The sequence below is a fragment of the Mastigoproctus giganteus genome, chromosome 6, assembly GCF_048544385.1.
Source record: "Mastigoproctus giganteus isolate SK-2022 chromosome 6, ASM4854438v1, whole genome shotgun sequence".
Classification (NCBI taxonomy): domain Eukaryota; kingdom Metazoa; phylum Arthropoda; class Arachnida; order Uropygi; family Thelyphonidae; genus Mastigoproctus; species Mastigoproctus giganteus.
The window spans coordinates 145,388,591-145,412,028 of NC_143580.1; the positions used below are offsets into that span (position 1 = coordinate 145,388,591).

At 37.4% G+C, this 23,438-nt stretch overlaps 1 protein-coding gene across 4 annotated transcripts in view; it reads left to right on the top strand.

Annotated features, from left to right (window-relative positions):
• LOC150084634 (D-aminoacyl-tRNA deacylase 2-like) overlaps nucleotides 1-17,137 on the top strand; it is a 106,372-nt gene extending 89,235 nt beyond the window's left edge. For all 4 annotated transcript variants that reach the window (XM_090375378.1, XM_090375376.1, XM_090375377.1 and 1 more), the window contains exon 4: nucleotides 16,752-17,137. In XM_090375378.1, coding sequence (XP_090231504.1) covers nucleotides 16,752-17,077 — 326 coding nt within the window. In that variant the 3' untranslated portion in view covers nucleotides 17,078-17,137. The remainder of the gene's footprint in view (nucleotides 1-16,751) is intronic.
• The last annotated feature ends 6,301 nt before the right edge of the window (nucleotides 17,138-23,438 follow it).

Below are 23,438 nucleotides of genomic sequence, written 5' to 3' on the forward strand. Positions count from 1 at the left end.
CAGAGTTGTATCAAGAATTAAAGAATAATATTTTGCATTTTTAACCATTTCTAAAATATTTTGTTTTATACCTTCGGATATAATATGAATTATTTCATTCTGTATATCTCCCAAATAATGTGCAATATTATTTTTTTGGGATGTTTGAATGCGACGTAAATGTTCCGACATTATTGAATCAAATTTAGCAATAGCTTCTACTAATTTTAGAAAGTTACCATTGTCCTTATATGTATATTTTTGGAAGAACCTCTAAGAGCAATACACTGCCCTGATAAATACTGTATTATGTATATTAAACGTTCAATAACTGATTGCCAATATTTTTTCTCAGTGTTGTACAGTCTGTATTACGTCAGTCATACATTTATTACTTAAAGACAGTTTGAGTTCACAATACTTTGTACTATTTTTAATATGGAGGGCATTTCTCTCATGTCTTCTTAGTTATATGTGATAAATGTTGCCAATAATTAAAGCCATGTTCACTGCTAAGCTGTAATTTTTGATTATCAAATAGTCTACAATAGTAGCAAAAAACAGAATTTTGTGATTTCGAGTATATCAAATAATTTCTTTTGACATTTTCCCCATTTGGGAGAATTCGAATATAATATATCAAATAATTTCTTTTAACATTTTCCCCATTTGGGAGAATTTGAATATAATAAAAGTTAGTAAACTTTCGCCCTGAGTTGTCTTTAGGAAAATTCCAATTAGTTATTTGACAAGGACAATTTTCGACTAAACTATCTCTAATTTTTATGGATAAATATTTTGGCCAAGTACCTGGATCGTTTACATTAAAGTTAAAAGTAGTGTTTGATGTTTCAGTTGTCTCGAAAGTAGAATCAGAATTTCCGTAATTTGCATCTTCTGGTGTCCTGCTGCTGCTAGCAGCTTCGTTTAGTGTCTTAGTACTGCTATCACCTTCAGTTTCTACAAAATCACATCTTCCTTCTTCTTTTGTTTATTCCATAGATGTAATTGTTTGTTGAGTTTGGGAGACTTAAATAATATTTATGTCTGTTTTTTAATAATTTGTAGCTCCTACCATCTTCAATTTCTTTAAATCTTGTTCTTTTGACTGGCCCGTAAATGAAGTACTTTTTTGAGGTTGACCGACTGAGACAAAATCTTTATGTGCTTCATCTTCGTTTTCTTTTGATGTTGTGGCACTGCTATCAGTTTCATTAGATGTAACTTTGTTTCTGTTTTTTGCCGGTGCTGTTTCTGTTTTCAAAAATCTATTTAATGACCCGGCCAATTCTTGTTCTACTTGCAGCCTTTTTGCTTTTCTTTTTTCTGTATTGGGCTCCGGAAAAAGTTTTTTGTTTCCCTTATCATTTACTTAGTCCGACATCTGGAATTCGGTAATTAAAATATAATACAGTCCATTCCGGTTATTTGGAACACATCGAGACTAGTGCATTTTGGCCCGATTAAGCGGCTGCCCCAATTATCCGAAGTTTCATGTAAATAATTAAAAATACAATGTAACCCCCCTTTACAATTGGTTCACTGTACAATCAAATCACGTTACGACGAACTCAACATAATAAAGTACCGTTCACTATACAATGTGCAGTAAGCGCCGGTCATTGTGATCACATTTGTGAATTGAATTTTAATTCTATTAAACAACAATTCTAATTAGTGAAAATAGGAGGAATATTATCCACAGGCTATAAAAGTAAAGATTTAAGCACAGATTTAGCCTTTATTACCTTACCAATTAAAAAATTAAATGATACGTGAAAATCGGAAGAATATACGTGATAATCGGAATAATTAATACGTACTGAAAACAGCAATGCGTAGCACACGCTTCTTGATTAGACCGGGGTTCGAGCCCGTCACCACCAAATACGGAGGATGCGGAAAGGTCAGAGAATGACCACCGCATATTCCTGGAGCAATATGGCCTTAGTTGCTAATGCTCCTAAATAACAAACAAACAGCAAACGTACTGTAATATGTACATACGAACTAGTTAACATTTCTGTTCACTGACATTTGTGGGTGGGGATTAAAATTTAAAACAGTAAAAAGATAAGCAATCAATAACAAAGAACACAGCACACACAAATTGCAAGTAACACAATATGCACAAGTGAAAATGGAGTAATGAGTTACAAAGCTTTAAAAATAGGAATAAAGAGAAGATCTGAAAATTAATTTTTTTATATGATTGAAGATTTCATGGAAGTGTAAACACATTTCACCATAATAACCCACAGAATTCCAGCTTTCAGTATTATTGAAAATTCAGTAAGATCGAGTTTACTGTCCGTTTATGATAGATTTCACTAACAGAAAAGTCCAATAAACAGGTGACCTCCAGAATTTCGAGTGAACCACATGGTTCAGTCGGAGACAATCGTAGGGTAATTTCCAGTGCTGTGGTCTCCTGCCCCAATTAAACAGCATGCTGTCCCAATTAAGCGAAGTAAACCCTGGCTATTTTCTCGATTGGTTTCTGTTTTTTAAGATTTGCCCCAAATAAATGGCTGCCCCGATTAACCGGTGGCCCAAATAACCGGAATCCACTGTAATTTTAATTGTTACAAATTTATTTTTAATTAATTATAATATAATAATAATAATCAACATTTATTGAAATCATATGTTGTAATGAAAATCAGTGCCAAAATATTTAGGGTAAATACCAGAGACTAAAAACTCAAGAAAACGAACACGAAATAATGAAGTTTTTATAAGAACGAAAATGAAATTAATAAATTCTATGGACCATGTATTATTTTTGTCCCCAGGGATAAAAACGTACAAGGTTATATTGTTTTAAATAAAACATAAAACATAATAATTATTATATATAAATAATAATTTTTTGCATACATTTACAATCTACCAATGCTGCAACTAAGTTTTTTCAGATTTGTTCTAAGTTCGCAGAGAACAAACATAAATGAGAACTACTAGAAGGTGATTAAATAAATATACTAATTAACATTTATTGTGCAGAATGTAAACCTAATTTTAAGTTAGAGTAATTATAGAACTTTTATTTATATTTTTTATTATGTACTGTGAAAAATAAATAATATTAGAACCAGTTTTAACAGTTATTTAATTTCAGCTCACGAAAATGACAATGGATTGTCATTTTCGAATTGGAAATGAATGAAATATATATTTTTTTTCGTCCCTGGCAAATACTTAATATATTTATTTATTCTGTTGTAAAAGTAAATGCACTAATATTTTGAGGAATGTGCTAAATCTTTAAACAATATAATAAATATTACTTACCTTCAGTATTGTAAACTAAAAATATATGTCCATGCTGGACATGGACTTTGCACTAATATAGACGCGACTAGACTAAAGTGACCAGACGTCCCAGATTATGATGGACAGTCTCGGATATAACCATTAAGTTAATGTCAAAGCTGGGAAAACCAGTGGTACGACAGAAAGTTTTTTCGGTAGTAAATAAGTTGTGAACATCAACAAAAACATAACTGACATAGAAATGCTGAAAGCAACTACAAGTTAAGAGCAATTTTGCTAATTCTTGTGAAGAATTTTATGAATAAATAGCAAATAATGAAGAATTATTAAGAAAAATTCACTCAGCGGAAAAATATATTTAATTATATTATTTAATTTCTCTTGCTTTCATTGGTAAAAGAAGTATACATTTTTATTATTAGTGTTTATTTCACAGGGAAAAAACCTAACCTTTTTCACTAAACAAATATGAAAGTCAATTAAAAACATGACCCCCTCTAATAAGTGTTTTTTTTTTCCTTCTAATTACAATTGTTTTTTTCAGTTCATGTCCATCCCGCAACCTTTTATTCGTCACATAGCGTAACACGAAGGGTACTGTTACAGAATTGAGCCTTTCTGTGAAAAAAAAAATATATATAATATAGGCTATATTTGTTTTTTTTTTAAATTTTAATATTCAATTAGTCGAACCCAAATGCTGTCCACTTGATGAGCTGCTCGTGTGCAGGGCATACCCTGAACACCTGCACGTGGCGGCCCTGAGTAGGGATCAAGTTTTCGGTTAGGCTTGCTGGGGAAGGCCCCCAAAAAAGGGAGGGTTATTGGGAAGAGAACACAGGAAAATAGACAGGAAGAGTAGGTCAGAATAGGGAGTTTAAGGTAGTGAGCCACAGAGTAGAAGGCCTACTATCAAGATGAGGCCAAGAAAAAAGGGATTGGGCAGGAACCCAGGGTTAAAAGTCATAGGGAGCAGGAGTCCATATCTGATCACCATTTAGCAATCAAGTAGTTGTTTAAATCCCACATTACAGGAGTAATGTCAGCAGATAGCATTTGAAAAAGGGGCGCCTCCGTAGCCAGGTGGGAAGGAGCAGCAGTGCGTAGCACACGCTTCTTGATTAGACCGTGGTTCGAGCCCGTCACCACCAAATACGGAGGATGCGGAAAGGTCAGGGAATGACCACCGCATATCCCGGAGCAATATGGCCTTAGTTGCTAATGCTCCTAAAAACCAAATAACAACAAATAACAATTTGAAAAAGGGTTCCAACGAGGGGAAGGGAAATGGTCACATGGCAAGGGCATTGTGTGTAAGGTTTCCAAGGGGCAATGTACTGGAGACCAGCAATCCACCCCCTTAAGGATTTTGCAAATCCTATTATGGCAAGCCAGGGTTAGCAGAGTACATGTCATTGATCTAAGTTAGGAAGGAGCTCTGAAAGGCATCAGAGATTGTAGACTGTTCAGGAGAGTTATGGATCAGGAGAATCTCTGACCGGAACAGCAAGGTGAGTTCTGGTTGAGAACAAGTCCTGTGCAAATCTTGTGAATGGGTGGTAGATGGTAGAGATGAGAATGCAGTGGCATTCTTCATAGAGAAGACAGGACTAAAGGAGATGTTCCTAGTCCTTGACCAGCCCACAGCTGCAGAAAAAATCTTCAGCAATGCCAAGAGCAATACCATTCAGCAATCCCATTAATCTTATGCTTAATGGAACCCTGGCCGGTTATCATAAGATGGTGTGAAACCCACATTGGTGGTTTTGGAAAGGTGAAATTGGCATCTGGGAGGAACTTCTTGGTGATATAGCCTTTGTCAGTGTCTCTCCATCTAGATTGCCAAATTTCCAGGAATTTTTGAAAAAAGCTCTTTTTCTCATTTTGGGTTGTTAGCAACATTAATAGTGTGGTCATAGATAGTGGCAGGAAGGCCTCTTGAGAGGTCATGGTAGAAGCCCAGGCAAAAGACCTCCAAGTCCAGGGGTGGAGCACATGCCAGGACCTAGAGGGCTGGACCTAGTGATGGTGAGAAGGATGCAGCATTGAATTGTTTCAAACTTTCTTCAATTACAAACAATTGCTGGCCTTAGTGAACCCCGTGCCAGTGCCGCAGATAACGATGGGCAGAAAGATGGATTTGTAATGGAGGGCTAAGGTGTGACATTTCAAGCCTCAGTCACTCCTACTGATGCAGATGAACAAGGCAGTATACAGTCTGTCCCTGACATGCATTAGCGATACATTCCAGGACTTCAAGTTGATTTTTTATGTAACTCGGGAATGACTAATACAGTATTGCTATTATATACCCGATATGACAAAATTGCAAAAACCACATTCTAAGAAGAATGAAGAAAAATAGTTATATACCACAACAATTAAAAACTTTATCTGGGGTGGTGAAGTAGCCCGAGTGGCACATAACAAAATAAAATAGGAAGAAAAAATGCATGTTATTGTACTGTAAAAACTTACATGTATTTTGAATGCCATGTAGGCTTTATAAGTGCCACTAAGGGAATCAAAACCAAAAAATTGGTCTAAACCACACAATGAATGGATCGGTCTATACACTTCTAGTGATGAACTGAAGGTAACTTAAAATGAACCTGAAGCATTAATAAGACACATTAATCACAGGGTGTTGTAGGCTGAGTAGAGGTCAGGGAGGTAGTATGTGATACGAACTCTTTGATCTTCATCTATTTCACATGCTTTTTTCCTCCTTAAATTTCATGATAAGCAATCTCGAACTTTCTTTCTATTTTCTAGAAATGTTCAGTGTTTTCATCCATTCCATCAAACATAAAGAGACCTTCCTGAATTTTACAAATGATTCTGCCATTTCCTTTAATTTGAACTACTTCTTGGGTTGCTTCAATTCCTCAACGGATTCGGCTCTCCCTTGTTCCTCAAATCTTTGTGCTTTCAACTGGGCTAGGTCTTCTGTTGTTAAATCTTCACCTCATTCATCCACAAGCTCATCTACATCTTCATCTCCAGGACCAGCTGCAACTCCTGGGCTAAGTTTACAACAATTTCTTTGGTAACAGAAAACATCAGCTCATATTTGTTGAAGCCTTCGTTGTTAAGCTTGGAATGTTTTAGAAGTTTTTTTTTTTTTTTTCAAATTCTGCTTATACAAGTTGTTGTCCCATCATTTTCCAGACTTTTGAAATGTTGTGCATTCCATCAAGGAGGTTAAACATCTTCCAAAATTGCTGCAGATCCATCTTCCCTTGTTCTGTTGCATTTACAGCCTCAGAAAATGTTGTCTGTGTGTAATAAGCTTTGAATGACCAGATAATCCCCTGATCCTTTGGTTGAATAAAAGCCATTGTATTTGGAGGGAAGTATACCACCTTGACGTCGTCATGCAGATCATCTAGATATTTAAGATGACCAGGAGTGATGTCAAGGAGCATTAATATCTTAAAAGGCACTGACATTTGTAAGCAATAATTTTTCACTTCAGGGACAAACACATTTAGAAACCATTCTTTGAATGTCGCTATCATCACACAGGCCTTTGAGTTAGTCCTAAAGGATGCAATTTCTTATCAATGCCCTTGAAATCCTGTGGGTTTTCTGAGTGATAAACCACGAAAGGTTTAAGTTTATAACCTGCTCTGTTCCCCCCAATAAGAGTGGAGGGTTGATTCAGCCTTTTAATAACGATTTTAACAGTCCTTTAAAACTACGAAATTCCGTGCCGCCACCACCGGTTGTGTTCTATTTGTTTTCCCTGCTCATGGACTATTGCATGGCATTGCAGTTTCCATTGAAGTAAAGCGTGCTGCAAAACTGCCAAGTCGATCTTGTCCCATTACTGCTGGCAGACTTTCCACAAACCTTCAACAGTTCTGGGGCGGTGGTTTCCGAGAGCTCTTTTCAAAAGTCAGAATGCACAAAAATCCATGGTTGCAGTGTCAGGTGATTTAACAGATATATCTCTAAATGGTATTCGTTCGATCCCATTTGGAGATTAGCATTAGCATTAGTAGAGGCATTTGATGCAAGAAAGCAAGCTTATGCAGCATCAGCCAAAAAAAAAAAAAAAAACCACTTCCACTTCACCCCTCTGTTCGTTCGAAATACCTGTCCAGCTGAGCCTTAAACTTATTTATGCTATCAACTTCCACGATATGGGACGGAAGTCTGTTCCACCAACCAACCACCCGCTGGCTAAAGGCAAATTTCGCACGTCTATCCTACATCTGTCTTTCCTCAATTTGAATTTATGCCCTCTCAGGTGATTATTCTGAACAAGAGGAAGAATCCCATAAGCATTGAGCATGCTGAAACCATTCAAGGCTTTATACACCTCTATCAGATCACCTCACTGGTGCCTAGTCTCCAGAAACTGTAATTTACAAAACTTAAGCCTTTCTTCGTAAGAGCACCCCTTTGTTCCAATCACTAAACTTGTTGCCCTTCTCTGTACTCGTTCCAGCAGCTCCACATCCTTCTTGAAATGAGGCCTCCAGACCTGTATACAATACTCTAGGTGTGGCGTGACCATTGCTTTATACAAGGGAATAATCACCTCCTTTTCCCTGCTAGAAAAATTCTTGTATATCATTGACAATACACCATGAGCTACTCTTGTAGCCCGTCTGCACTGCTCAGAGAACTTCATATCTGCCTGCACAACCACCCCCAGGTCCTTTCATTCTCTACCACTGTCAGTGCAGTACCACAGAGTTGATACATTGCTCTGGGGTTGCTGTTTCCCATATGTAGTACTTTACATTTGTCAATGTTAAACTTCATTTGCCACCTCTCAGCCCATCTGCTCAACCTTTCCAGATCCTGTTGCAGCAGCATAGTGTCAGTAGTGTCCTTGACAACCCTGCCAACCTTTGTATCGTCTGCAAACTTGGACACTAAGCTTGATATACCATTTAATATCATTTATAAATACAGAAAATGATAATGGATCCAACACTGAGCCCTGAGGAACACCACTAATAATATTAGTCCACGATGAGCAGTGTCCATTGATTACCACTCTCTGTCTTTTCCCCCTCAACCATCCCTCTATCCATAGCAGCAATTTGCCTCCAATTCCACACTGCTCCAATTTGTGCAGTAGTCTTCCATGTGCAACAATATCAAAAGCCTCTCTAAGATCCAAATATACAATATCAAAGTTATTCCCTGCATCCACTTCTTTTGTGACTGCATAATAGTATCCAATCAAATTGGTCAGGCAAGACTTTCCCTTAACAAAACCATGCTGTGTCCGAGCTATAACTGAAGTCTTGTCTAGATGATCCTGCAGTGCTTCTTTAACAAGTGCCTCCATTAATTTTCCTGGTACAGACGTTAAACTCGCAGGTCTATCATTACTTGTGTCAGCCTTTGATCCTCTATTCTGAATTGGGGTCACATTTGCACATTTCCAGTCTATGGGTACCTCCCCTGAGTCCAAAGAAGCTCTCATAATTATGGCTAAGGGTTTGCTTACTTCCTTTGCTGCCTCCTTTAATATAACTAGATAGATCCCATCCACCCCAGGTGCCTTTCTTGTATTTATCTTCAACAATTTCTCCTCCACTTTACTCTCAGTTATTACAAGATTCTCTAGCTTACTGCCAGAGTTGAATACACCTCTGGCATCCCCCTCACTGAATAACTCCTCATGTGTGAATGTCGATGCAAAATATTCATTTAGTTTGTTAGCTACCTGAGCAGGATCATCATCAGTTGACCCATTGATATCAAGTGGACCAATCTAATTCATCCCCTTCTTTCTAGAGTTTACATAAGTAAAGAACTCTTTGCTGTTTTTCTTTGCATCCCTTCCCAAAGATTTCTCGTAATCTGCCTTTGCCTGCCAATACCTCCTTTGTAACTTGGTTACAGATCAACTTGTATCTATCATAGACTTCCATGTCACCCATTAATTTATATGTATCCCATGCATTTTTCTTCTCTGCCATATGTTTTATTAGTTCATCTGACATCCATTTAGGCCTAAACCTTGAAAAATATTTCTTAGTTGGTATGTAAAGCCTAGTAGCTTCCAAGATAAGTTCTTTGAATGCTTCCCATTTTGAATTTGCTGTTGGTAACATCATCAGTTGTTGTAAAAACGATTTTCCTTCCTGAAGCTGACAATGCTTTTCGACCAACTGTCGTGATCACAGGAATGAAAATTACCGAATCAGGCTAAACCTGCAACTTAAATAGTGATTATATGTCTTCGCGCATGCGCGTAAAGGTCCACGCATCGGAGATCAAATATGGCCGCCGAACATTAACAGAATTCTCGTGTAATTTAATTTCAACGGTTTCTGCAATTAATAGTCGCGTATAATTACGTTGAACGTTAAGTATTTTGGCCTCGTTAAATAAAAAAGTATGTTTTTCTTTATTGGCATGAAAGGCTAATTCTGACACTGTTGAACGAGAAGCCCGAACTGAGGCTTCGTGTTGATTTACACGAATATTAAGAGAAAACGCGTCGAACCTTGGTAAGACGAGTCGCAATCACTGCAAGAAATGTTGTATACCAGATCATTAATTTGTGTTGCGAACGCGGAAAGAACCGAGCGAATGTTCAGTATAGTGTGTAACTTCCGTATAGGCCTAGCTATCATTTTAAATTCGGTATCTTTAAAGAATCTTAAGCTGTTTGTGCCACTGTTCAACATATGGGACAGAAATAAAGTATTTTTTGATATTACTATTGTTGATTGGTGTAGTATTTTGTATCCTATCCTTAGCTTGTACCCTAATTCGATTTATTGTGTTAATGGGATAACCCCTGTTTAAGAATCTACTAGTTAATATTTGTATTTCTGAGTCCAAAGCAGACTCCGTCGTTGAATATTTATAGGCATTTAGAAATTGATTAAAGATAATCGATCTTTTGTAGGTGAACGGGTGATAACTATTATAATGTAGAAGCATACCGGTGTTTGTGGGTTTTCGATAGATGCTAAATTGTATTTTGTTCGAATCCCGGGTAAGCGTGCAATTTAGAAAGTTTAATGACTTTGTATCCGTATCTTCCCTTTCCAATGTAAATTTGAGTCTAAAATGAATATTATTAAACGAATGTAAAATGTCTTGGATAGTACTACTACTATCGGTAATAACTAGAACATCGTCTAAATACCTCCCATAGTATGTGATACGGGGACGAAAAGGTGTCAAATGTATCTGCTCAATCGTTGAGAGATAGATCTCTGACATTAAGCCACTCAGGCTCAGACCCATTGGTAATCCAAAAATTTGTTTGTACACCTTGTCTCGGAAGGTGATGTAGTTAGCCTCAACTAACAGTTTAATTAAGTGAAAAATTTCCTTAATAGGCAGCTTCGTATAATTAATCGGTGTCGAGTTTTTATTTAACATATCCCAAATAATATCTAATGTGTATTCAACGTTTACATTCGTATATAATGAGGTAACATCTAGTGAGAATAAATTGTCATTGTCGCCGAGTCTACAGTCTTTAAGATTATTAAATAATGTATCGTAGTTCTTAATCCCAAATTGTATTACCTGTCTAAAGGGTTTTATAATGTTATATATATGTGTGGCTAAGGATGAAAATGCCGAGTTCCTGTAGGAAACAATAGGTTGAATAGGAAATCCAGTCTTGTGTAATTTTACCTGACCGAAAAGTGCAGGAATATTGTATGTTCTGGACTTCAATTCCTTCAACTGAACCATAGTAATGTAGTCGTTTTTAAGATATGTGGTTAACGTTTTATTATATTGATTTACCAAATTGGTAAACAGTGCCGGGTCTACTTCACGATAAGTGGAGGTATCAGACACAACTGACTCTAACTTATTAATATAATCATGTTTATCTAGTATTACCACTGTATCTCCTTTATCTGCCCTCTGTATAATAATGTCCTTATTTTCCCGAAGTTCTCGTAAAGCTGAACTGTTATGTGTATTCAATTTAGGAAGTCGCGTTTCTTTTATGTTATTCACTACTTGGTTATATTGTTGAATAAATACATCTTTTTGTGGAACATTACGAAGTCCAAATTCAATATCAATTACGCATTGTTTTTTTGGCAGTTTTCGAGGTGGTAAATTATAATTTAATCCTTTGGATAAAAGTGAAATCTGGTCCTGCGATAGTGTACACGAGGAAAGATTTGTAACCTGTTGATATGTCGGTTCGTTGGATACTGGGTGAGGGGGTGTTCGTGAACTAGCCGACATATTCTGTGGTAGTACGTTATGTGTCTGTGGGGGGGAAGTCACCCAACTCGTGTGAACTTGGTCGCAAGCCCGCGACAATGTGTTAGAATTCGCATGAATGTGTCTTGAACTATTTGATAATGTTTGCAACTTATTAACGTGTCTGTTTTTTATTTCTGAGGCCTGTGCTTCCTGTCGCAAATCTACGGAGGTCTTCAATACAGACCAATCGTTCGGATGTAGATAATTTTTTAATTTATCGCGAAGCTTCCTAACCTGGGAAAGGTATTTTTGTTTATTCGAATATCAAGATTTTAAGGCAAGCTTAACAATATTACGCGATGTCGCCAGTATTAGTTGTTTTATGCCTGAAATTTTTTGATTTAAATTCACCCTGGCAAACTTCGGAACGATGTTGTTTTGAAAGCAATATTTTAGGAAAGAAATATGGTAACTTTGGGCCGAGTACCTTAGTATAGATTTAATGTAATTTTGTACCAAGCCATTCAAAAAATCTCCCATAATTGTGTGTATCGATAGTATACTACTGGAGAGACAGGAAGTGAATGAAATAGTCAATAAGAGTTTAAAAATTAATTAGATAGTATGAATCAGAGCTGTGATACTCAATATGTTCTACGTAGAACACTTCCGTATGATACCCTCCAGAAATTAAAACGGAAAAAACGAAAAAATCGACAACTTACCGGTACATTAAAGTAAAATATAAATAATTAAATAATCAATTTAACACAATTCAAAATCAATTTAAAACAATTAACGCGACTTCCTAAATTGAATACACATGACAGTTCAGCTTTACGAGAACTTCGGGAAAATAAGGACATTATTATACAGAGGGCAGATAAAGGAGATACAGTGGTAATACTAGATAAACATGATTATATTAATAAGTTAGAGTCAGTTGTGTCTGATACCTCCACTTATCGTGAAGTAGACCCGGCACTGTTTACCAATTTGGTAAATCAATACAATAAAACGTTAACCACATATCGTAAAAACGACTACATTACTATGGTTCAGTTGAAGGAATTGAAGTCCAGAACATACAATATTCCTGCACTTTTCGGTCAGGTAAAATTACACAAGACTGGATTTCCTATTCGACCTATTGTTTCTTACAGGAACTCGGCATTTTCATCCTTAGCCACACATGTATATAACATTATAAAACCCTTTAGACAGGTAATACAATTTGGGATTAAGAACTACGATACATTATTTAATAATCTTAAAGACTGTAGACTCGGCGACAATGACAATTTATTCTCACTAGATGTTACCTCATTATATACGAATGTAAACGTTGAATACACATTAGATATTATTTGGGATATGTTAAATAAAAACTCGACACCGATTAATTATACGAAGCTGCCTATTAAGGAAATTTTTCACTTAATTAAACTGTTAGTTGAGGCTAACTACATCACCTTTCGAGACAAGGTGTACAAACAAATTTTTGGATTACCAATGGGTTTGAGCCTGAGTGGCTTAATGTCAGAGATCTATCTCTCAACGATTGAGCAGATACATTTGACACCTTTTCGTCCCCGTATCACATACTATGGGAGGTATTTAGACGATGTTCTAGTTATTACCGATAGTAGTACTATCCAAGACATTTTACATTCGTTTAATAATATTCATTCTAGACTCAAATTTACATTGGAAAGGGAAGATACGGATACAAAGTCATTAAACTTTCTAAATTTCATGCTTACCCGGGACTCGAACAAAATACAATTTAGCATCTATCGAAAACCCACAAACACCGGTATGCTTCTACATTATAATAGCTATCACCCGTTCACCTACAAAAGATCGATTATCTTTAATCAATTTCTAAATGCCTATAAATATTCAACGACGGATTCTGCTTTGGACTCAGAAATACAAATATGAACTAGCAGATTCTTAAACAGGGGTTATCCCATTAACACAATAAATCGAATTAGGGTACAAGCTAAGGATAGGATACAAAATACTACACCAATCAACAATAGTAATATCAAAAAATACTTTATTTCTGTCCCATATGTTGAACAGTGGCACAAACAGCTTAAAAGATTCTTTAAAGATACCGAATTTAAAATGATAGCTAGGCCTATACGGAAGTTACACACTATACTGAACAATCGCTTGGTTCTTTCTACGTTCGCAACACAAATTAATGATCTGGTATACAACATTTCTTGCGGTGATTGCGACTCGTCTTACCAAGGTTCGACGCGGTTTTCTCTTAATATTCGTGTAAATCAACACGAAGCCTCAGTTCGGGCTTCTCGTTCAACAGCGTCAGAATTAGCCTTTCATGCCATTAACGAAAAACATACTTTTTTATTTAACGAGGCCAAAATACTTAACGTTCAACGTAATTATACGTGACTATTAATTGCAGAAACCGTTGAAATTAAATTACACGAGAATTCTGTTAATGTTCGGCGGCCATATTTGATCTCCGATGCGTGGACCTTTACGCGCATGCGCGAAGACATATAATCACTATTTAAGTTGCAGGTTTAGCCTGATTCGGTAATTTTCATTCCTGTGATCACAACAGTCGGTCGAAAAGCATTGTCAGCTTCAGGAAGGAAAATCGTTTTGAATATTTTCGTTAGATTCTTTCAATTGCGTTAATTTGAATTTTAATTGTTTTAAATTGATTTTGAATTGTGTTAAATTGATTATTTAATTATTTATATTTTACTTTAATGTACCGGTAAGTTGTCGATTTTTTTCGTTTTTTCCGTTTTAATTTCTGGATGGTATCATACGGAAGTGTTCTACGTACTATATTGAGGTAAACTCCTCTTATTAATTTACTAATATTATTATCAACGTAGAACATATTGAGTATTACAGCTCTGATTCATACTATCTAATTAATTAATTATGTTATGTTTGTAATCTAAGTCGTTATATGTATTTAGTTAAAAGTACAGTTTAATTGACAACGAAGTTCAACAAGTTTAATAGATTCTACCGATCACCTACAATATTATAACCTATACTATACTAACGCTATCTATGACAAAGGCGACAAGTTATGAACGGTAAATCTACGGACACTTAAGTATTAATTAACTTTCAAATCTCGCTGTCTCAATTCAGAATAAACTAACGATCCTTACTAGGTCTATAAGCTACTTACAGAAAATAATTTGATGTAAAAAATATTCAATAAAGCGGCTAAATATGGCTAAAAAAACTTCTCGTTCGGTGGAGTTGCACCTGTTCGATCCCATTTGGAGATTTAACAGGTATATCTCCAAATGGGATTGAACGAATACCTGTCACTGCTTCTATTCTCTGCAAAAAAGCGCAGGTGGAACGTGACGTGTGGCTGGACGCACCCGGACCTTTTCATTGTCAGAACTGTACAATGTGGATATTTCACATTCAAACAATGGCCGTAGAATTTCAGTCTGGTAATGCACTGAGTTGACTGTCATGTTTTTAGCGACTCTATGCAACTCAAATTTGCCATTATAACAAAAACTGGCTACAACCATAAAACCTCGGCCAAAACTTTCCTTGCACTGATATGCCCATGTTGGAAAGGCCTTGTTACCCTGTGGACAGTAATAAATTGCCCGAATTTTGTTGCAGTCGGAGAGGTATATCCACGTTTTGTCCAATGTTGCTACGAATTTCCACCTTTCAGCTGCCAGATATTTTTCGTAGAGTTTTCAAGCATTGACCCACCGCTCTGCAATGTGCCTTGCTCCTAGGTGGTGTATGCTGGCCTTGTGCTTCTTCTCCAGTTGCAAATTTTCATTGATTATGCGACAAATGGTTGACTGGGAGGTTCCCACATGTGACGCTATAGTTCTTTGGATTTTCACCGACAACAAGCGACTGCCCTTTTTGTACTATTCCTCGTTCGACTTGGAGCAGGTTGCAGTTTCTTCGGTGTTTTCTGCCCACTTGCAGCAGTTTCACGGAATTTTCCTTTGCCATTCAAAACCTTATGGATACCAAACTTTGATACACTAAAATTTTTCGACTTGCACCTATCAATAATTTTTGCATAACTTTGCCCTTCTTTGGAAAGTGTTGTTATGTAACCTTCCAACCATGGGTCCAATTTCTGAGGCATGTTGACATTAAAACAACTTCTACAACTGATGCACCTATTTTTAAGGTTTGGGACTGTGCCTGCATGAAAAAAAAATTTACATTGCTGCCGTATGTTGTCACAAGCAGGATTAATATCAAAATCGTTATCAAAAGGCTGAATCAACCCTCTGTAGATTGGCAAAGGTAGCTTTGGAAAAAACCAGACTGCTTGAACGAGAAGTAAGATTTCTACTCAAAACCTAGTTTGGATTGATAACAGTTGCTTTACAATTGTTGTGAGATCTAGTGTAGGCAGAAAATGAACCTGGAGATTTGGATATGCAAATGCATGTCCATAATTGTGATATACAACATTCTTGTTTTGAGCAGCCTTAGCATATTTATTGGAAAACCAAATCTTAGATAAAGGACAAGATTTTAAGGTTGAGTGTGGAATAAAGGATTTCACGGAATAAAGGAAATAAGAGTTAAAAATGTTTTATGTTTTTTTTACTTGAAAATAAAGTAATAATAAAAACAATTTTAATAGAAACGTTTAACATATTTATTGTACAATAAAAAGGTATATGAATAAAATTTAAACACATAACAAGCTAAGTTTAAGTATGCTTTTATATTACACGTTTTCTTGGTTTATTATTATTAGAAATTTTTATCACTACTTTAGAAAATATTTACATTGAAAATGAGGCCCCTCTTTGGGAGAGGCCTCCGGCCATGGCCGGTTTGGCCATAGCATTAACATGGCCCTGATGATCAGAAAACATCAAATCTTTTCATATTGATACAGTCACCGATCACATTACAAAACAAATACTAGCAGCTGCTTCTACTGCCATCCTACAATCACAGTCAAGGAACCAGAGAACTGTAAATTATTGGAGTGAAGAATGTAAAAGTGCAAAAAAAAAAAAATAATAACAAAACTGAGCATGGAATCTATTTTGCAAACACCCTAATGCCACCAATCTTGTAAATTATGCATGCACTGGCTGGAAGACATATGTGGTAAAAGTATTCTGGATTCCAGTTTCTGGAAGTTGGCATGTATGCAGGTACAGTGTTTGTAGGTATCTTGAAGGCCAGTCCACTCTTGAATGTAATGTAAAATGATGATTGTAATGTAAAATTATTTATGTTATTAATTTCAACTCATTAATTATTCTGAATATATATATATATATATATTTATTTATTATTATTATTTTTTTAAGTTAATGCAGTCCTGAATGTAAAATTGTGTGAAACAGAAAGTGGAACATTTCATTCTATCCTGGATCTTCCTGGAGATATTCTGATTATTCCACAGGCTTGTCTTGGAGGTAAACTAAAGGGGAAAACAGTGCAGTATCACAGAAACATCTCAAAAGATAAGGGCTTATATTTATTTCAGCTTTTTATTGAAAAATGTTTAAAACTCATTGAAAATAATGAGAAATGCAAAGAGTTCAATGTGTCCATTAAGAATGGAACATATGGCAATAGACAAGTATTAAGTGTTGAAACAAATGGTCCTTTTACTCATGTATTTGACTTTTGATGTTATGTTTTATTTTATTTTGAATTAGAAGTGACAATACATTAACTATTTTGTGTGGCATCGCATTGTAAATGATTTTAAAAAGTTAAAACAAAATTCAGTGAGCTAAATGTTGTGGGATCAGCAGCTACTGTCTACTTTCACTATATTATATGGCTTTTGTGACTAAGATGGCACATCCGTTTTAATTTCACTCCAAATAATCATGAGAGTTCCTAAGATTTTAAAATTCTCTTTACATAAGAGCAGACGTCTGACACTATGGAACATTATTGTACAGGTATGGCATGGCCCCATTTTTAACTAGTAGTAGTAGTGGCATATGATGCAAGAAAGCAAGTGTATGACCTTATGCAGCATCAGCCAAAAAAAAAAAAAATCACACCAATCCCTCCAAATGCCTGTCCAGTTCCTCCTTAAATTTATTTAACCTATCAACTTCCACAACAACAGATGGAAGTTTGTTTCAGCAATTAACCACCCGCTGGCTAAAGGCAAATTTCCACACATCTATTCTACATCTGTCATTTCTTAATTTGAATTTATGCCCCCTTAGGTTCGTAATCTGAACAAGTGGAAGGATCCCATCAGAATTCAGTGTGCTCAACCCATTCAAGGCCTTATACACCTCAATCAGATCAACGCGCAGGTGCCTAGTCTCCAGTCACTGCAATTTGCAGAACTTAAGCCTCTCTTGGTAAGAGTATCCCTTCATTCCCTTCACCAATCTTGTTGCCCTTCTCTGTACATGCTCAAGCAAATCTACATCCTTCCTAAAATGAGGCCTCCAGACCTGCACGCAGTACTCAAGGCGTGGCCTGACCATTGCCCTATACAGAGGGACAATCACCTCCTTTTCCCTGCTAGCAAAATTCCTATATATAATTGACAAAACCCCATGACCTGCCCTGGCAGCCTGTCTGCATTGCTTAGAAAACTTCATATCTGACTGCACAATTACTCCCAGGTCTTTTTCATTTTCTACCACCTTAAGTGTAGTACCACACAGTCGGTACGTTTCTCTGGGGTTACTTCTACCCATATGCAGTACTTTGCATTTGTCAACGTTAAACTTCAGATGCCACTTCTTAGCCCATCTGCCCAAATTATCTAGATCCTGTTGCAGTAGCACACTGCCATTACTGTCATTAACAACCCTGCCAACCTTTGTATCATCTGCAAACTTCGACACTAAGCCTGATATACCTTCATCAGTATCATTGATAAATATACAAAACAACAGAGGACCCAAAACCGAATCCTGTGGGACTCCACTAATAACTTGATTGTTTGTTTGGATGATTGTTTTCTACATCAGCATGTTTGGGAGTAATACTCTTGATCTGATTATCAGTAGTGATTCTTCATGCATTAAAAATCTGCAGATAAAGGAACCACTAGGTGGCAGTGATCACAGTGTGCTGAAGTGGGATTTACTCAAAGAGGTAACTACCATCAGGGGTAAAGGGAAGGGTTTTTGCTTTCGTAAAGGCGACTACGATGGTCGGAGACAGTATTTAAATTCTATACAGTGGGACCAACTGATGATGTTACCAACAGCAAATTCAAAATGGGAAGCATTCAAAGAACTTATCTTGGAAGCTACTAGGCTTTACATACCAACTAAGAAATATTGTTCAAGGTTTAGGCCTAAATGGATGTCAGATGAACTAATGAGACATATGGCAGAGAAGAAAAATGCATGGGATACATACAAATTAATGGGTGACATGGAAGCCTACGATAGATATAAGCTGGTCTGTAACCAAGTCACAAAGGAGATTAGGCAGACACAGGCAGATTGAGAAATCCTTGGCAAAGGATGCAAAGAAAAACAGAAAAGAGTTCTTTACTTATGTAAACTCTAGAAGTAAAGGGATGAATCAGATTGGTCCACTGGATATTGATGGTTCAACAGTTGAGGATCCTGCTCAGGAGGATAACAAATTAAACGAGTATTTTGCATCTACATTCACACATGAGCAGTTATTCAGGAAGGGGAATGCCAGAGGTGAAGTAAACTCTGGCAGTGAGCTAGATGATTTTGTAATAACTGAAAGGAAAGTGGAGGAGAAATTGTTGAGGATAAACATAAAAAGGGCACCTGGGGTGGATGGGATCTATCTAGTTATATTAAAGGAGGCAGCAAAGGAAATAAGCAAACCCTTAGCCATAATTATGAGAGCTTCTTTGGACTCAGGGGAGGTACCCATAGACTGGAGAAGTGCAAATGTGACCCCAATTCAGAATAGAGGATCAAAGGCTGACACAAGTAATGATAGACCTGCGAGTTTAACTTCTGTTCCAGGAAAATTAATGGAGGCACTTGTTAAAGAAGCACTGCAGGATCATCTAGACAAGACTTCAGTTATAGCTCAGACACAGCATGGTTTTGTTAAGGGAAAGTCTTGCCTGACCAATTTGATTGGATACTATGATGCAGTCACAAAAGAAGTGGATGCAAGGAATAACTTTGATATTATATATTTGGATCTTAGAAAGGCTTTTGATACTGTTGCACATGGAAGACTGCTGCACAAATTGGAGCAGTGTGGCATTGGAGGCAAATTGCTGCTATGGATAGAGGGATGGTTGAGGGGGAGAAGACACAGAGTGGTAATCAATGGACACTGCTCATCGTGGACTAATATTATTAGTGGAGTTCCTCAGGGCTCAGTGTTGGGTTCATTATCATTTTCTGTATTTATAAATGATATTGATGATGGTATATCCAGCTTAATGTCAAGTTTTCAGACGATACAAAGGTTGGCAGGGTTGTCAAGGACACTACTGACACTATGCTGCTGCAACAGGATCTGGAAAGGTTGAGCAGATGGGCTGAGAGGTGGCAAGTGAAGTTTAACATTGACAAATGTAAAGTACTACATATGGGAAACAGCAACCCCAGAGCAATGTATCAACTCTGTGGTACTACACTGACAGTGGTAGAGAATGAAAGGGACCTGGGGGTGGTTGTGCAGGCAGATATGAAGTTCTCTGAACAGTGCAGACGGGCTACAAGAGTAGCTCATGGTGTATTGTCAATGATATACAAGAATTTTTCAAGCAGGGATAAGGAGGTGATTATTCCCTTGTATAAGGCAATGGTCAGGCCACACCTAGAGTGGCCTGACCTATCAACTCTGTGGTACTACACTGACAAGGTATAAGGTATGTTCGTGTCAAACGGCACCTGGGATTTCTCCCAACTCCGCGTGTGTTTCACTGTATCGAGGACAGTGCACTGTCAAGCCAGAAACTTGAAAGTGTGTGTGTAGCCGTGTCTGTGCAGTGTTATATGTTGTGCCCATTGTTTGACCGGCTTATTGGCCGCCAGCCCCCTGGTGGGGCCTGACGTTGCCCATACCCTGCCATGTGGAGGCTAGCCGGGTGTATTCAGTATCACAACAAATTGCTCTGGCAAGTCCTGCCACCTAGTTTCCTGGGGTTTCAGTGGCTAGGACCTAAAAAAAAAAAAAAATTACGCATTTGACATTGGGATTGCTGTTTGGAAATCGCTGGTTGGGGTTGAACGCTAAAGAGATGTGTTAAAGGCCTAATAGGTCGGGCAAAATTTTGATGTTATTAAATTTAGACGTGAGGCTATACGCTAGATAAAAGCTAATAGTTTTTTTTTTTTGGTAGTTGTTAGCACATCGGCTTCTGTGGCCATAGTGCACCTCCCAAGGTTTTTGCAGTGCTTTGATCCAAGCCAGAGGCGGGATTCGAACCCGCGACCTTTGGGTTGCCAGGCAGGCACTTTACCCATCTGGCTAGCCCGGTCAGCGAAGCTAATAGTATTTGTTGTCTTAGAGATTTAGATGAAACCGGTAGAATTTAGACGTTGATTAGAATTTGGCAGCATTGTTAAGGGTGTACCTTGGTCGATTTAGTGAGAGAGGTGGGGAGACTGAAGAGTGGTGGGAAAACAGATAGAAGATTAGGGATGATAGAGTAGGCATCCCCGAAGAGGTCAGTGGAGACGAGCCCCACCAGGCGAAGTATGGGGGGTAGGCAGGGAGGAGAGGAGACAGAGATCTGTCTGCCCCCCCACCTGGGGGTGGGGTTTAAAGGGAACAAAGCATTCTGCAGCAAAGCCGCAGAATGTCTTCGTCAGTGTCATGTTCAAGCAGTGTCGAATCCCGTATGAAGATCAAGCAGCCCATCCCGCTCCGGGGGTGGGATATGTTAGCTGGCAGTGGGGAACCCACCAGGCGAGGGGGTGGGAGAGAGAGACATTTATTTCATTCATAATCTGTATTCTGACTCTACTTGCATTTTTTTTTTTAAATATATATATAAATATATACAGTCAGTCCTCGTATAACACGTGTTTACACTACACAAATTCGATGATACGTGGTTTATAAATAGGGGAACGATATCTTATATAATATGAACTGAATTCGCTTATGCACGATTCGCCTTTGTGTTTACAAGAAATGGCAGTCGAATGCGGAATCACCCCCAACTGAACGCAACACGATAGCAATGAAGAGAAGATCCTGAAAATATATTTATGTTTTTTATATCAGTGAAGGGGAAACACATTTCACCATAATAACGTAAAAACCAACACAATTCCAGCTATCGGTATAATTGCAAATGCAATTAGATCGAGTTTACTACCAGTTTATAACAGATTCCACTAGCAGGAATGCAACTGGAAATTGTTTTTATTGTTTTATGGTAGTAACCCCTAGAAATGTGCTTTAGTAAAATGTGAGGTGTTAATAGCGTATCTCTGTCTTTATGGTGTTGTTTATTCAGTTGCTGCAGCTTTGTTTATATGTATCTAGCGTGCCTCCTCGTTTTGTAATTGTGCTTTATTCCCTAAATGAGTAAAGTACTTAAAAGGTGTGAAAAGGAAATGTCCTGGTGAAGACACTAAAGATTCAGAGAGAAAAAGAAAAGCAATCGATAAACAGAGGCGGACTGGGTCAAAAATTCTTACCCGGCAAAATTTGTAGTGGCCTCGTACTAGCGTTTATGGCCAAAATCACACCGACCTCCAGCCCACCGGGGTTTCCCCTGTAAGGCTTATGGCCAGTCTGCCACTGTCGATAGCGAAAAAATATGATACTGTGAAACGCTTTGAGCGAAATGAAAGACCATGTGATATTGCACGTGCTACAGACATAAATGAGGCAATGCCGAGAAAATAAAAACAACTTTCATAGCAGGAACAACTCAAAGTGTAATTAAAATCCATTAGATTAAGACACAAAGAATTGGAAGAGATGGAACGGCTGTTATCTGTTTGGATAGAAAATTAAACAAAAAACAAGTTTGCTTACGATAGAAGCAAAAGCAGTAGCAATATTTTATTACGTAATAGTCGTAATAAAATGCTTACGTATTTTATTACGATTATTTATTGTGTTTAGTAATGTTTTGGTTACAAATGTGTGTTCAATCTTGGGTGGTCGGCACCTAACCTTATTTTTCCCATAGGGCCTGTTGTTTATATTGCACAATTTTGCATTGCACGAGAGTTTCTAGGAACACAACTATCGTGCTATACAAGGACTGACTGTATGTTTTTTTTTTTTTTTTTTTTTTGCAGGCCAGAGGAGAATGTAGTAATAGTGTTTATGTGGTTAGTAAATGTTTGTTAGTACAGTATATGTAAAGTAATGTAAGTTTTTTTGACTTTGTATTCTTTCGGCCAATTACATTTGCTCTTCCACTCATTCCCATTCACTCAGTCCCAGCCTATTCATTCTATCTTCCATTTTCATTCATTCATTCTTCTTTCATTCTACATTGGATCCTCTTGCTACTAGCTTACTGATATTTTTCAGTTAATCTGCTTCCCTGGCTGCCTGTACATCTCCCTCCCCTGCATGGTTACTTATTTGGTGTGGGCCCTAGGTTCCTACACATGGCAGGGTAGTCGTGGGGAGTTTTGTTATATGAGGTTTCTGTGAGGGTGCAGAATACTGATGTTCTAAGAGTTTTAAAGTCATTGTCTGGGCGTGGTGGGAAACTTGGGCAATTTTAGTATTGATTATTGTCTAATTGCTGGGGGGCGGAATTGTCATTCTTTGGATTACTCTGTGCATTTCGAATACTTTCTGTGTGAAAGATGTAAAAGCTTTATAATTTTGCTCTTCTATGATGAACAGATGTTCTTCTCCCGTGGGAAGGGGACCAATCTATGCTATTAGCTCTGTTCTGGGGATGTCATATACTATACATTCATATAGAATGTTTGCACAGTCTTCACTTTTGCCACAGGTGCAGCTTGGGTTATCGGTCAGGTCTAAGGAGGTTAGTTTCGCCTTTAGGGAGCCGTGACCTGTCAATATAAATGTTGTAAAAAGTCCAGGGGCATACCATGTAGGTGGCTCTGGGCTAA